This window comes from Haplochromis burtoni, unplaced genomic scaffold (genome assembly GCF_018398535.1).
Source record: "Haplochromis burtoni strain Fernald_Lab_line unplaced genomic scaffold, NCSU_Asbu1 Contig_344, whole genome shotgun sequence".
NCBI lineage: Eukaryota > Metazoa > Chordata > Actinopteri > Cichliformes > Cichlidae > Haplochromis > Haplochromis burtoni.
The window spans coordinates 377,274-392,303 of record NW_024582705.1 but is presented as its reverse complement, the minus strand read 5'-3'; the positions used below and the strand labels follow the sequence as shown (position 1 = coordinate 392,303).

The window sequence follows — 15,030 nt, the reverse complement described above, 5'->3', positions numbered from 1 at the left end:
ACGTTTAATTTGCATATTACATCTTTATTAAACAATGCCTAAAACCCCAGCATTAAGATTTAATCAGCGCTACAACAGCAAAGATCTATCATGCCCTAAAAAACAGCCAACAGGTTTGTTTTGCCCCTCAACTATTATTGCATTAGTTCCACATAGACAATGGAATAATCCAGAGTGGAATATCTCTGTCAAGAAAGGCTCATATGAAAACATTTCATACACAATGCTACTGGTAGAGGGAGTAGAGGAAGGTGTATCCTTATGTATTAAACACAGTGCATCACTTAAGATGTACTTCGTCGGATACATGTGACTGGGCTATTTATTATTAACACTGGGTTGTTTTTGTTTTTTCCTTTTGCATTTAAATAATATTAACAAGAACAGAAATCCAAACATTAAATATACTGAATTTTTTAAGAATAACTTAGAGAGCTGGATTTGTTGTTGTCTTTTGGAAATCTCTATAACCTCGACAGCTGTACAGACAATAAGAACGTAGAGAAATTGGTGCAAAAGGTACAATATACTGTTTAGCTGGGTCATTTTTAAACAAAGCTGCTACAATCAGGTAAGAAATTAAAAAAAATAAAAGGCTTAAAGAAATAGTTCAACATTTTAGGAAATTGTGTTTCATTTGGATTTTTGCTGAGAAAAATCAATACAAGTCATATCTGTACAGTTAACATGGATTTGTCAGGAACTGCTTAGTTTAGCATAGCAGAAAGACTGGAAACAAGGGAAACAGTAGCCTGGCTATAAAAATACATTTAAAAAAATATATACCACAAAGATATTTTAGAGTGTAATTTTGGGGAAAATGAGCAAACAAAACAAAACAAAAATCGCAATAACTATGAAACAGAAAAAAAACAACATGTACCTAGTTAGTTAGTTACAGCCAAGTAGAGATTTTATAAGAGAAATATGGCACCATGCCAAAAACCTAAAAACAAAACAAGATAGCAGACTTGATTCTAGAAGAACTTTTAGTTTGTTTTGTGCAAGTTTTAAGCTTCAGTAATGTGTGCAGGACACAGGACAACTTACAAGGGGAATGAATTCATCCTTCTAAAAGCTAGGCGGCTAAAGTTGCTAGTCAAGCTTGGCTGTGGTGCCTGTCTCTATAATGGATTTCATGGTTTCATGAGTACAAGCTCCCTCATATATCACATACTTTAATGTATTTAAATAGTTTGAGTTTATTAGGCTTGGTAAAATTGGTGAAGAAAAGTAATGAATAATTTTTTTTAATGTCTTTAAAAAAAGAAAAATGAGCTAGCTAAGCTTAGCAGCATAGCCACTCACTGAATTGAATTAAATGAGCTTTAGTCTAAATTAAATGACAGATTTCAGTTTATTTAATTCATGATTAACTTGTTACGGTTGAAAAAGCTGAATTAGACCACATGTTATTTAGGTACAAATGTTTGCAAGGTTGAGTCAACACAATATATAACATGCCAGTCTGTGGGCTTGACTTTTGGAAGCAGCCACAGGTCATACATCGTTTCTCTCACTTTCAGTCTTTGCATGAAACTAGGCTAGTCTTCTTGAACTCTCAACTAGACAATAAGTAAGAGCTAGGGTGACCAGATGCCCTCTGCATGTGGGACTGCACTGCAATTTCATCCCTTGTCCTCCTGTCCCACATCTTGAGACAATGCCCCACATTTTGACTGGTTCACACTTTTCTAAAGTATGGCTTTGATCAAGCACACGTTTATTATAGTCAACTGAAGCTTAGCCCATCAGTTCAAGTTACCAAAACATAACAAGCTTTGCAGCAGTATATTTTGAGTTATTGACATGTCTTTTTTTAAATTTATTTTTCAGTTTCACACAGGAGAAAATATGGTGTGAGGTGGCACATCATGCATTTGTGTATCCCAACTGTCTTAAATCTGCGCTAGTAAGAAGGGCAGCTTCCGAATCCTTTTATTCTTCTTGTATTTACAAGAGAGCAAGAAAGCCAGAAAAGTTGCTTTCAGATATCTTGGACTGCCTCCCTGCATTATCCTGTCCTACTTTGTCCCACATAAACACTGTTTGTCACACCTTTTTTTTCTGAGATCTGGTAACACTGTGTCTTTAAATACAGGCCCCGATGGATCCCCCCGACTAAAACCATAATTAAAACTACACAAAATAAAAATAAATGAAAACCAAATAAAGTATAAGTCTGAACTACTACTACAAACGATGGGTAAGCAGATCATGTGTACACCATTTTAAAACCACTGCATCAGTGCGATGAAAAGCATCAGTGGCAGCTTGAGTACGTTTAAACTCATCCAACTGGAACTGAACTCTATCATCATTTTCACACACTTGCAGAATAACCCACAACAAACAACGAACTATGCTGTTAATTAACTACTTGTATTTGTACCACAGAGTTCTGTTGTTACTGATAAACTGCTAAAGAACATAAGTGCGTCAGACTGTGGGACTGGGTGACATGTTTGTTCATTACCATAAACACAAATGCATGATCTAATCCTGTGCTGTCCTCACTAGAACACCAAATGCGGATTAAGCTGCCAATTAACACTGTGTGTAACCAAGTCTGATTGTGTTTCTGTTGTTTAACTTGTTGAGCTTTACCCATTTATAACACACTACACTGTTAGGAAGGGGTCAGCTGTTATCGAGTTGGCTTTTTGTTGTCCACTGATTTGTATAAGCACTGTTCATTATGGATATATATGCAACAACAGCAAATCTGTTGGCAATTGAGCTAATAAATTTGGAACATCTAAGAAGAAAAGCCATGCAGTTGTTGTGAGACTGTTTTATATGTGTACGTAAATAGAAACTAATGGAGTTCACAGTCAAAAACTGCTTGTGTGTATTTTTTAAAATACATTCATTTTCCCATTTTGCTGTGGGTTCAATAAGACTATGATGTCTGTATGTTGAAACAGGAATCTACTGATACTGGAACTGAATCACAGTTTATATTTACCAAAAATTGTGAAGATTTGGCACATAAACAAACTCTTTCATTGGTACCTGTACTGCACCTTGTTCATTACAAGAGCACACACCCTTCTGGCTGGTTTTCAACTTTAGTTTCACCAGTACAGCAAATTTAAACTATTCTCCATCCAGATGTGTGTTTAAGCGATCATTCAGAAGCAAATACTCTAATAATGCTAACAGTGGTGTTATATTACAGTAATAAGCAGATTTGACCTCCCCTGGCCCCTGGGCTCTTCAAACCATGACACAAATTCTCTATAATTGACAGTAATGACAGATTTGATAGTCCAAAAATTCAAAATGATATTTCAGCTAGGAGTTTAATTTTAAGGCAACGGGTGTAATCTGTTTGATAAAACGTTTATGAATAAAACTGAGAATATGCATTTTAGCCTAACCATCAACATTTTCTCTCCCCTCTTAAATTAATGCAACTGCAAGTATAATGCATTGGATTTAAGCTCAGGTGTCCGCTCTCAAAAAAGGTGATCAGATTGACATTTTGCATAGACAGGAGAGTTTGATCAATCTTCCCATTAAGTCTCAGCAAAAACTAAAAAAAATACAACATAATTCCCAAAATGTCACAGTATTTCTTTTGAAACAATATTTGGATTTGTAACAGCAAGCAAATAAATATATTTACAAAGTGCAGCACCACAGACAGTGTCGTCATCAGTGGGAGAAGTTATAATTAAGTGAAACTAAACAGATGAGATAATCGAGTGTGCCAATTGAGGTTAGAGAGAGACACCGAAACTATTACTTGCATGAGCGAATCATCTCTTCGAGTCGCACAGAATATTCTGTAGGTTTTCCCAGATACTTTTCGTTTAAATTTTTAAAATTTACCACATACTAACTCTTTGTATATGGCATGTTTAATATTATAAAATACAATCTATGCTAAAAAATAAACATTCATAACAGTAATTTCCATATTCTAATGTAATCTTTTCCATGATCAACACAAAGTATTTCATCCAGTGTCAAAACATGTGATCTTTTTTGGTAACCAAAACCCTGAAACGCCAAATAAACCGTGAACGTGATAAACTATTCTACCCCACTGAACAATGAGTGTGAGGTCCGATTGCTGAAAATAGATGCCCCTTGAATAGAATACATATCTAAAAAGAGTTTGTAATTTGCATCTCATAGTTTCTGCTGATTCAAAAAGGGGAGCAAATACAAGTATTGCCAAGTATCTACGTACTAATTAAAAAAAGCTGTATAAAAATGCAGAGCATCAACTACTACCTGCATGCTGTAGAAGCACTACTCTATAGGTAATACAAAATGTACAAAACAAATGTGCTGCAAAACAAAACAATGTTTCTGAAACACGCATAAATAAAAAGTACAGATAACATCTGACAAGGCAGATGGACCTTAGTTGAAATGTGATATATGAACCCAATCAGCCCCCATGACCTGGACCCATAAATGTCTACTAAACCCTCACACACCCCAGCTTCCTCATTATTGAAACAAAAAAAAAGAAAAAAAGTACACATTCTGTTTCTAAGGCCTTTTGTACACTAGCTAATGAAAAAACAAGTCTTACTGTACGTTTCCCTTTACTTTTTCTCTGGACCTCTTAATCAATATTTGAGCCAGGGGTGAGCAGCGATGGAAGCTTTGCTGCGGTCTCCATAGTCATAAAGCAGCTCCTCGCCTTCGTCAATATTTCGAGAGGCGATGAGAATGAGGTGAGGGACACCGTTGATGTCGTGGAGTTTGGTTTGGCAGTTCCCATTTTTACTGTGATTTATCAACCTACCCATTCGACCAGTCTCTTTTGTAGCATCCACACTGTTGGCAGAAACACATACATTTACATTGGTGTTCGTATTAGAGGTTGTTTAATATACATACACAATATGTTCACAAGACAGCATTTACATTTTCACATTAAATACTGAATTGTTTTCAGTGACCATATTAGCTGCTATGCTAATGTTTCATTTTCATTAAAAGAATAAAACAAAAAAATTGAAATTAATAATTTGTCCTATCAAACTGGTGGCTTTGGTTTCATAACTTAATATAACACAAATTCCAAAATGTCCAATGAGTGTTCATAGAATCCCAGATAAGTCTTTTCTTCCTACCAGTATGTTTTGCAGAGGTACTGGAAGTAGTACATGTAGCAGCCGGTTGCTGGATTTTGCGCATATTCGGCTTCTCTCTTTTTAGCATCGGTGATCTGTAGCAGGTCTCCGTGGTATTCCACCACATAATCGCCTTTCTGGAAACACCGAGTGGCAAACACCGCTCTCCCTTTTCCTTCTATGTATTGCACCTACAAAACCAGTACAAGAGGCTTTCTGTGGTGACACAGCTTGGCAAAGTAAAGGTTCTTCAGTAAACATATGAACAATGTACAATTTGAATTTGGTCACTCTGAGCCTTTTTGCGGGCTTCATATTCAAATTCATTCTTAAAATAAGACATTTTTGTATGAGAACATGACTGAATAAAATTTAAGGATTTTTTAAAGGTCTACAGTAAATCCTCATTTACAATGACAATAAGATTTTTCCTTCAGATGAAGAAAGAAGAAACAAAGAAAATTCAACGTACCTCCATTCCTTCCTCTATTCCACTTGTAATGAGATCGTCTATGAGCTTCTTTTCTTCGCACTGGTAACAAAATGGAACATGAAACAGGCCAGACCAGATTTCTCTTCATACACAGAGTCATGCAGCGGGGGTAATAGTTATTTAACCCCCAGATCTCTCGCAGTGCTTGCGAACAAGGGTTTCTTGTGGAAACTGTCCACCAGAATTTTCCATTCGAGAAAATTTTTACTTAGCAGTCACACTTTCATCAGTCTGAGAACCAATCAGTTAAGGTCTTCTGACTCCAACTTCCTGTTCTGTTTGACAGTTATTGTTCACAAATTTTGATCAACCGAAAAAACAAGAACTAACAAACACACACAAAAAGGCTATATCATCATAATGTATCCAGCCATAGCCTAGAAATACAGGTACACTATAAACTAAAAGCAGATTCTAGTATGTTGCATCTTACCTACAGGTACTAAACACTCATATTCAGATATGCTTTTGTAGAGAATATCTTCTAATGGTGATTTGTATACATTTAAAAACATTTTTTATATCAGCTATTTTCAGCCCTTACTCTAATATTCAGTGACACCACAAACAATTCAGACCTGCTCTTGTGTCAAAGTGTGGAGTGGGGGTGGGAGTTGCACATAATTGTCACAAAGACAAAACAGGTTTTGGCTGAGGGCAAACACTTTAATAAGACCCATACTTTTCCCACTTGTCCAAATAAAACCACTTCAATATCGAATAATATGAACACCTATGCCTAACTACCTATAACATATGTTGTAGTACATTATGAAATAGACTTTTTTCTTACCTTGAGCTCTGTTTTACTTTTTCTTGAACTTCGTCTTACTGGATAGAAGTCAGTAACTTTCCGGTTTTGGGAATTTTCCCCTCCTGCCCTATAGTAAATAAACACATTGCAACATCAACAACTATTATACCCATTCAGCCTAATGATAGGCTATTACAGCACTGCACCATTTATTACCAAGAGGCATTTGAACTCCTTCATGGATAGGTGCCATATTCATTCAGGCCAAAAAGGGAAAAAAGTTTTCTTTGGATTTAGAGGACCAAGGATCAAACTACTGACCTTCCAACTGAAAAGCCTTCCCCTAATCACATTTAGACACTCGGTGGTGATGGTTTAACTTATTATTATATAATATAATATTATACTATTAAACACTAGTCTATTAATCAAGATTAGCCAGAAGAAAGTCTGTTTAATCAAATTAAGCCCATCTAGCCAAACAGAAATTTGGCTGTCAGTGAAAAACTACAGTCAACATCAGCAAGACATTCAATTTATTAATGGATCACTTGGCTTTTGAGATCAAATCTGACCTTGAGCCAACATTCTTCTAACTAAGGTTAGCCAAGTCCTTGTAGGCTCTTCAACTGTAATGTCTAGGATTTTCAAAATTTCCCTTGAGTGGATAAGACTGGCTCGTTCATCCAAGCTACCAGGGCTGATTTAGTAATTTAACTGTCAATTTTTACATTTCTTCATCAACCAACATTACCAGACTAAAACTTACCACATATATTCTAAGTAACTAAGTCACAGCTAGTTGGCTTACCACTAGTCAAGAAAGCACTGGAAGATTTAGACCAAATATTTTAAAAGTCTAATATTATGTACAAGTTAGTCACCAAAAACACATATAATACATTATGCAAAAGAGTTCAGACTATAACTATATTCCTTATATAGTGTCCATGTGGTTATCTAGTGTGTAGCTCTTGTGTGTTAACGTGTTTACAAGAAAATGTAGTAATTAAGATATAAATTCACTTACAAAGGTGCTCCAAAACCTAATCAGACCACCTTATCCATACATGGTATCTGGGGTATGAATATGACATTTATACTATGTATGGTTCCTGTATACAAAAGGCAGCATGAGGGCACACTCTTCTGCATGTACCATGAGGAAAGGTCGTAAAAATGCACCAGTAATCAACACATACATTCTTCGAGTGGATTTCTTTCCTATGACCTTGACCCGGGCTCCCCTCCTCTGGAGGCCATGGAGAGCGCCGCCATTATTGGCATGTAGGGGAGTATGAGTTAAGCCATTGCTGAGGGGAAGGGAGAGTTCAGGATGAGAACAAAGGTAGGCTTCGGTGCAGTGGAGCTGCAGAGGTGATGGCTGTTCATCAGACCAGCAGGGTGAACACTGGCTGTAGCTGTTCTCCATCTCTGTGAAATCTGCCTTTGGGTCTTTCGTTGGAGTGCTGATGGTATTCATTGTCTTTCCTGAGAGTGAATGGAGAGAAACATCATCCTTAAGATTCAGACAAATCTTGTGCTTCTAGTTTCTCTCACTGGAAATTCTTAGATGATATATATTAACAGGGATTCAGTTACTGTCCCATGGACTGTTCAACCAGCTCTCCTCTGCTAGCGATCAAACTGAAGTACTGGAGTAAACATACTCACCTTCTCCTGGCTTCTGGACATCATTCTGCAAGGACAAAACTGGAGAGCACTTTCCTTCCTGTGTCAACCTGATGGTGGGCTTTTCATCTTGAACTGATGATATGGAGTTGGTGCAGCTTAAGAGGGCGAATGAATGGCTGTTGCATACAGTGTCCTGTGAAAGGAGAGAAAGCTTGATCACTCTCTAGAATGATCCATCACAAAACATGGAGAGGAATCTAGAGGAATATTTGGGATAGTCCGTTTATAGCAACGAGACAAGCTGAGGCACATCTGAGTGTAAAAGCTGTGCGACAGCCTCTGGTGGTGATTTAGTACCTAAAATGGGAGCTACTTCAACATCCCCCAACAAAGCACAGTACTTCTTCCTACTAAAGGTGGAAACAACAAGCTCAATTTACGATTTGAGGCAAAAAAAATAAAAAATAAAAAAGGACACCAAAAAGTAAGTAGGAGGAGATACTAGCAGCTGGTGATGTGCAACCCTATCTGCTTGACGTGCACTATTATTGCTCTATAACTGAGGATTCATGCTTCAGCAGGAAATCCATGTAGTACCTATGTTGTAACTACAAACCCTTGGAAACCCAACACCGTAGTCTTTGCTAGAACCCGATGTGCAACTCCCTGGAAATATAATGGCACATCTCGCACAACCAAGCACTACTATTGCGATTGCCCTGTTCAGTACCACTGATTTCTCCTATACATGTCCACCTACTTTTTTGCCACATTTATGGAATTTATCAGTGAGACAATAACAATCATTGTCTCAATATATGATATGATGAGCTGTGTGCAAGCTGCGAGCACCAGTAAAATGTTAAGTATTTTTTTTCTCTGTTGTCAGAAATATCGTGGTATAATTGTGAGCCTATGCCCACCTGTAACTGAATGTGAAGCTTATATTATTGGAAAAGAAACAAATATTAGAAACAAATAAAATGAGTGTAATGGCGCACAAAAACAAAAGCGGATCACCAATCCAAACCAAAATGCAAAAGGATTAAGTTGAATGAGTCACTCAAGATATGGCTCAGCTAATTTGTTGATAAGATGTAGCTTGTTTTCTTCTGTAGGAATGAAGCTGAAATGATGCAATCAACAGGAAGGGATAAGATCAACAGCCACTTTTACTTTGTCACGGTGAAAACAGTCAGATTGGGGTGTGTTTTGTGGTAATTCTATTAAACTACTTCACTTGAAAATCTAGAGCTTGATTTGCATATTAAATGTAAATGAAATGTCTAAACACTAGAATACACACAGGAAAGACAATATTATAATCATTATAATAAAATATCAAGATGGGTGCCAAATGATAGAAAAAAAAAAAAGGTGTACCATTAAGATTTTTACCAACCGGGCTAGAGATGTTTCTCTACCATTTTGAGACTCACTCTTCAAGTCCCAGAAAAACTACTGGATGGACCAAACACCAGTTTTCTAAAAGAAATGTATTCATTTATTATTTAGAGAGAACTCTCATAGGTCTGACCCAAATCACAAACAGGTATTCCATTAACTTGGGATCTGAAGACTGTGAAACCCAAAAGATATGACCCACATGACTTTCATCCTAAATAAACCCTTCAGTGAACCTTGTACCCTCAGGACAGAAGCATTGCCATCCTGGAAATTAGCATTCTTATCAGGGCAGAATGTTTCAACATAGGACGAAGGTGATCACTCACAGTAACTTTGTGCTCATTTAGAGCAGGGGTCTCAAATTTAAATGAGCTGTGGGTCACTGCTGGTACTGTCATCTCATTCGAGGGCCACATTAGTGTTCAGAGTAGTACAAAAACAAACAAACAAGAAAACACCCACAAATATTTCCGAAAAATTAGTGTTTTGTTAGTTGTTTTTTTTAATTTCCAATATTGTATAACAAGACAAAACTGCAGAAGTCAACGCATTTTTTCATTACTCTTAACTAACTGAAGCCTTTCATTGAACTACCAAATAAACAAATTGGTGCTCTCTTTCTGGTGAGACACTTGAGTGATCTTATCCTCTGTCGAGAAGAAGTGTAGCTAAACAAATCCATCATAAATGGCCCCAAAGCATGACACACGCAGCGGATCGCCTCGTTGTAGAGGTAGGAGGTTCAGCTTTTCCTTTAATTTGTCACACACATTTATTTATATTTGTCACACACATTTATTTACATATGCGTGTAATTATTTTTCTATATTCATTGATTCCTTAATAGCTCTCCTCAATCTTATCATTTCATTCAGTACAAAACAGTCGCTACTTTCCACCAGTGTTGTGGGTGGGGCCTGGAAAAGGGGACCACGCTGGATCCACACCCACCTACACTCCCCAGTCAGCCCCTTTAAATCCAGAGTCAAGGCACAGATAGGCCTCCTGACTCATTATCTCCCGATCACATCCATTCAAACCAAACCACGGAACTGATTTTAATCTATAAACCCTGCTCAAAAATAGAAATACAAATGCACGTATTTCGATCTCTTCTAACATCCGAAAATGCTGCCGTGTCCTCGGCTGCCAGACACATGCATGTAGCTTTCAGTAGCCAAAACAAGCACTCCCCAACAAAACAGCACCTCTGTAGCGAGTCTAACGACACTAACTTACAGAAAAAATGCTACCCAACTGGGCTACAAGTATTAACTAAACACATTTCCACCGACAAGCACCTTAGTCTCAAGAGTTATCCCACTTTAGCTAGCTCTCCGTATTTAACCACAGTTAGGCTCGACGGCGATGACCAAACAAGCAAACTTACCCCGTTCATGTCCGACTTGTTTTCGTTGCTCCTCGCTCGGCACTCTCCTCTCGATTAGAGAAAAACACGAACAGAAAATCCAGTAAAAGGCTAACCTCGCCCTGCTCCTACAAGGGAAAGATGTCCCTTCACGTCGGCCGCTTCCACGGTGACTGCGTGCCCTTCTGTTGCATTTAAACCTACAGCAGCTCAGCCAATACAGCCTCCACAGCTCCGCTCCGCCATCTTCCTGTCTGCTTGTAAATGAAGGAGAGGTGTGGAGGAGCTCCGGCGCCCCCTGCAGGTCCACAGCGACAGTACAATTATTGTGTGTTTTGTCTTTACGTTTTCTCTGGTTTTATTAGCCAAAATTTCGATACCTTTAGTGTCTGCCGCGCAAAACAAACCAACACTTCCAGGCTTCCATGTTGTCTTATTTTTTAAAATTAACTGGTATTTTAACGCAGTAAGCCTGTGTAGGTACTGTATTATCAACACTCAGAGGGCACCAGTGCAGACTGTAAGTTTGTAAATGGATTTGTGTTTCAATAGTGGCCTTCTACTCAGTTGAACACTCAAAGCACTTTCTACTGTAGGGTCATTTATCTATGCCTAATTGCTTTCTAACATTCACACATACACACACTCTGATGGTTGAGTACCTTGCCCAAGTATGGCTCAGTCTGGGGACTGGAGGCCTCTGCCCTTTTAATTGGTAGACTACCACTCTACCATTTGAGCAAAGGTCTTCCATAAACAAAGCTAAAGCTATATTAAAGAGGACCTCTTAGTTAATTAATTAATAAGTTTTTGGTTATAAATTATGTCTGTTATTATTAACATCTGGTTCCCCCCCCCCCCCCCCTCATCTTTTGTCCCGTTTCCCTCCACTACACAATATAATGAGCCTTAAGGCAACTGTTGTTGTGATTTGGTGGTATATAAAACTGAACTGAATTAGATTCAATATTCATAACACATATCATAACTGTTACAGTAGCAGATGGTCATACTAAACATGGGCAAAGTTTCAGATTCTCAGATCAGTATGTGTACAGCTATTGTAATCCAAAAACAGTTTTTCTTTTCAGATTTATTTTCTATTCTTTAATTTTTATTATGCCAAATTATGATATCCATAATATGGTGAGTTCACTGTTGAGGCAAAGGACCCACACCCACTTGCTTTTCAGAGCATCTGTTTGAGAGTGGGAGAAGAAAATTGGCTTAAAATTTAGAAAACTCAAATGTCCCGTTTATACCAGATAATGAACTGAGGTGTATCACAAAGGCCCAGTATAAGAAAAATACAGATTATTTGTAACTGTGAATCAAAGCAACTCTAGTAGAGTCTAAGAGTAAAGCTATAGAGTTAGAAATAGGCAAGATTTAATTTCTGCTTCAAAATCTTTCATGTACAGCTTAGTACAAAGTACCAAAAGTAAATGTCAGTCATCACGTGCGCATATATCAATTAATAAGAAAATAATAATAATAAAATGTACATTCACTGTACATTTTAATATCATTTATTTCTTTATTGAGTATCTGTAGCTGTGTTTACTAAAATCAGTTTAGGTCTACTTGCTAAACATTAAAAAAATCACAGGACAAGGGGCAAAAGATTGAAATTAAAACTATGTGCTCTTTCTTAGCTTAGCAGAAATCTCACTTAACTGTCACATTTTAAAAATACTCACACTTACAATTGCCTCTGTGCAAAGGATTTTACAACACAATTCAGTACAATACATAAAGCCAGTTTTTTCATAACTGAATAACACTACATGGCTTCTGTGTTGATATCTGTCATAAGGTATGTGGATACCAGTAGAGTGAAAAATCCCCAAAATATTGCCAAAGCTGTAACATATCATAATGATTGTATAGACACCAAATCTGACTCTTTACACTGATATAATGAAGATCAAAACAGTAGCTTTATAAACAACAGCACTCAGAGAGTGCAGGGACCCTTGATGGACAAGGGCTATACTAAAGCTTTGATGTTTTATGTTGTTTGTATTACTGCTGACGCCAGCCTGCTTTTGCTACAATATGATTACATCAGACTGTTATGGCGTCATTGTGATGTTGTAAGCTGTCACAGTGAAAAAAATAAAAACTGTGTTGTACAGCTCTCTCCATGACCATTCATAAAATATATTACTCAAAATTGTTTCTTCAGACAAACAGACAGCCGTACAGTACTCTCTCCCAGAACCATCTTGCTTTGAGGTTACAGTATCAACCATTGCAGCACCATGCTGTAATGACTCAAAGAGTTGAATCTGGTTCATAATTTATGATAGGAAAGGGAATCTGTTGTTTACTCACTCAATATGTTTACATTAACTAAAGAAACCAGAAAATTTAGTTGTTTATAGAGAAAACATGAGTGCATTGCATGCTTCCTCAAGCTCGGGTCCTCTGCCAGAGGCCTGGGAGTTTGAAGGTATTGCACAGCATCTTAGGTGTTCCTAGGACTTCACTCTTCTGAGCAGAGGCCTCTGATGTTGTGCCTGGAATCTACTGGAGCCACTCTTGAAGATTTGGGTTTATATTGTTTCCTCTGTATCAGTGTAGGGTCTTTACCTTACAATAAAAAGCGCCTTGAGGTAACTGTTTTTGTGATTTGGCGCTTTTCATGCTCCTGTTACCACTGGGGAGACTTTGGACTTAATCTTTCACATCTGCTCCACTTGTTTCTTCAGGCCCCGGTTCCTCTTTTCTTCTATTTTCTTGTGCTCCTACATTTTATGTTGATGTCCACTGGGATTGCCACTCTATCACAACAGTCTTCTGCTCTGTACAGTTCTCAAAAACCCTTAGCTGTGTGTTCCCCACTTGTGTCTAGTGTATGTTGTCCAAGCTTGCATCTTACATCCTGGTACTATGTGCTGGACTGTTTCTTGGGGACCTTTGATTATAGTCTGCAACTTGGGTCCTGTTGGCTGTGATAGACCCCTGCCTCTGTGGATCTGGTGCTTAAGGCCTGTTCTGGTGCTGCTATTATCAGAGCCTCTGTGTTGCTCTTTAGGCCACAGCCTTTTTTGTATTTTCTTCCACTGGTAATATTTCCTAATGTCAGCCACTTCCTCTGTTTGTGAATGGTACAATGATATGTCTTCCATGATAGTTCCTCCATCTCATCCAGCTGCCTAAGACATTTTCGTAATAGCTCATCTCTGGGTCCATATTCCTGATGTATTTGTGGATGCTCCATAATTCTCAAGGCAGTTGGCTGTAGCTGACCTTTAATTTTCATCATGATTCCCAATTGCCTGTAGGATACCCTGGTATTTGTAGCTGGTACCATTAGTGTGTATTCTGGCAATTCTTATCTAGTCCAAGTGACATCCTAATGTCTACAATAGAGATCCTGGTGAAGTGGATCAGTGAGTCGATGTCTTGCTTGCTTCTTGTGTACATCTTCAAATCATCCATGTACAGGAGGTAACTAGTAGTCACTCCACTCTTAAATCTATCAAATCCACACTTACTAAAGAGCTGGCTTCGGGGGTTGAAGCGCATTCAGAACAACGGCAGGGACAGGGCATCACCTTGTTATATTCTGCACTTGATGACAACTTGTGCAACTGCCCTGAAGTTGCCCTTAACCCTTTCATGCATGAAGTATGACAACCTCAATCAGGATTTTTTTCTTAAGAATTTGTATTCATGTAAAGATGAATAAAATACTTTAAAAACAAAATCCTGATTGATTGTCATAATTCATGCATGACAGGGTTAAATAACAATAATTACAATGAAACACGTCATACATCTATAGTAACATTAAACGACCAGTGGGTGGCAGGGTATGGAGTGACATATCAGTGTCCAATGTAGTGGTTTATGTGCAAGTATACCATCAACACTGACGCAAATACAAGAAAACAGCCTTTGAATAGCTGTCCATTTGTTGAACAACATAATTATATCCACTGTTGGCCAAATTTTTAAAGCTGCTTTGTTCCACTATAAGGTGTAATACCACCTGCTATGTCTACTTAGCTAATTCTGTTTATTCCAGCTTCTTTTATACTCAAAGTACTGAACTATAGAACATTTTCTTTCATGGTGCTCATGAAACATATGGCTGTTCATCTGTTCCAGTTAATATTTCATTTAGTCCTAAATCCATATTTCCTGTTTTATGTTTCCATCTGTTATTCTCATGTAATATGTACTCTCACTGATTTTGGATTGATGTCTTTTTCTTTTTTTATGGCACATTCATCATATTCTAGTTTTGTTACTAAATGAAAAC

At 37.7% G+C, this 15,030-nt stretch overlaps 1 protein-coding gene across 1 annotated transcript; it reads right to left on the bottom strand.

Moving 5' to 3' along the window:
• Positions 1-3: 3 nt before the first annotated feature.
• kmt5aa (lysine methyltransferase 5Aa) lies at positions 4-11,036 on the bottom strand. Its single transcript, XM_005946295.3, has 7 exons — positions 10,779-11,036; positions 8,021-8,174; positions 7,549-7,837; positions 6,386-6,473; positions 5,572-5,631; positions 5,100-5,290; positions 4-4,800 (listed from the first exon to the last, which is right to left on the bottom strand). Exons 1-7 carry the CDS (start codon positions 10,785-10,787, stop codon positions 4,590-4,592), a joined length of 1,002 nt encoding a protein of 333 aa, XP_005946357.1. The 5' UTR covers positions 10,788-11,036; the 3' UTR covers positions 4-4,589.
• Between the last annotated feature and the right edge of the window lie 3,994 nt (positions 11,037-15,030).

Bases quoted from the DNA above. Each gene is read 5' to 3' on its own strand.
- kmt5aa (XM_005946295.3), bottom strand. The intron at 6,474-7,548 runs GTATGTGTTGAT...TATTTACTATAG, and splicing joins AAGAAATCCACTCGAAGAAT to GGCAGGAGGGGAAAATTCCC. The intron at 5,291-5,571 runs GTACGTTGAATT...CTGGTTTTGTAG, and splicing joins GAATAGAGGAAGGAATGGAG to GTGCAATACATAGAAGGAAA.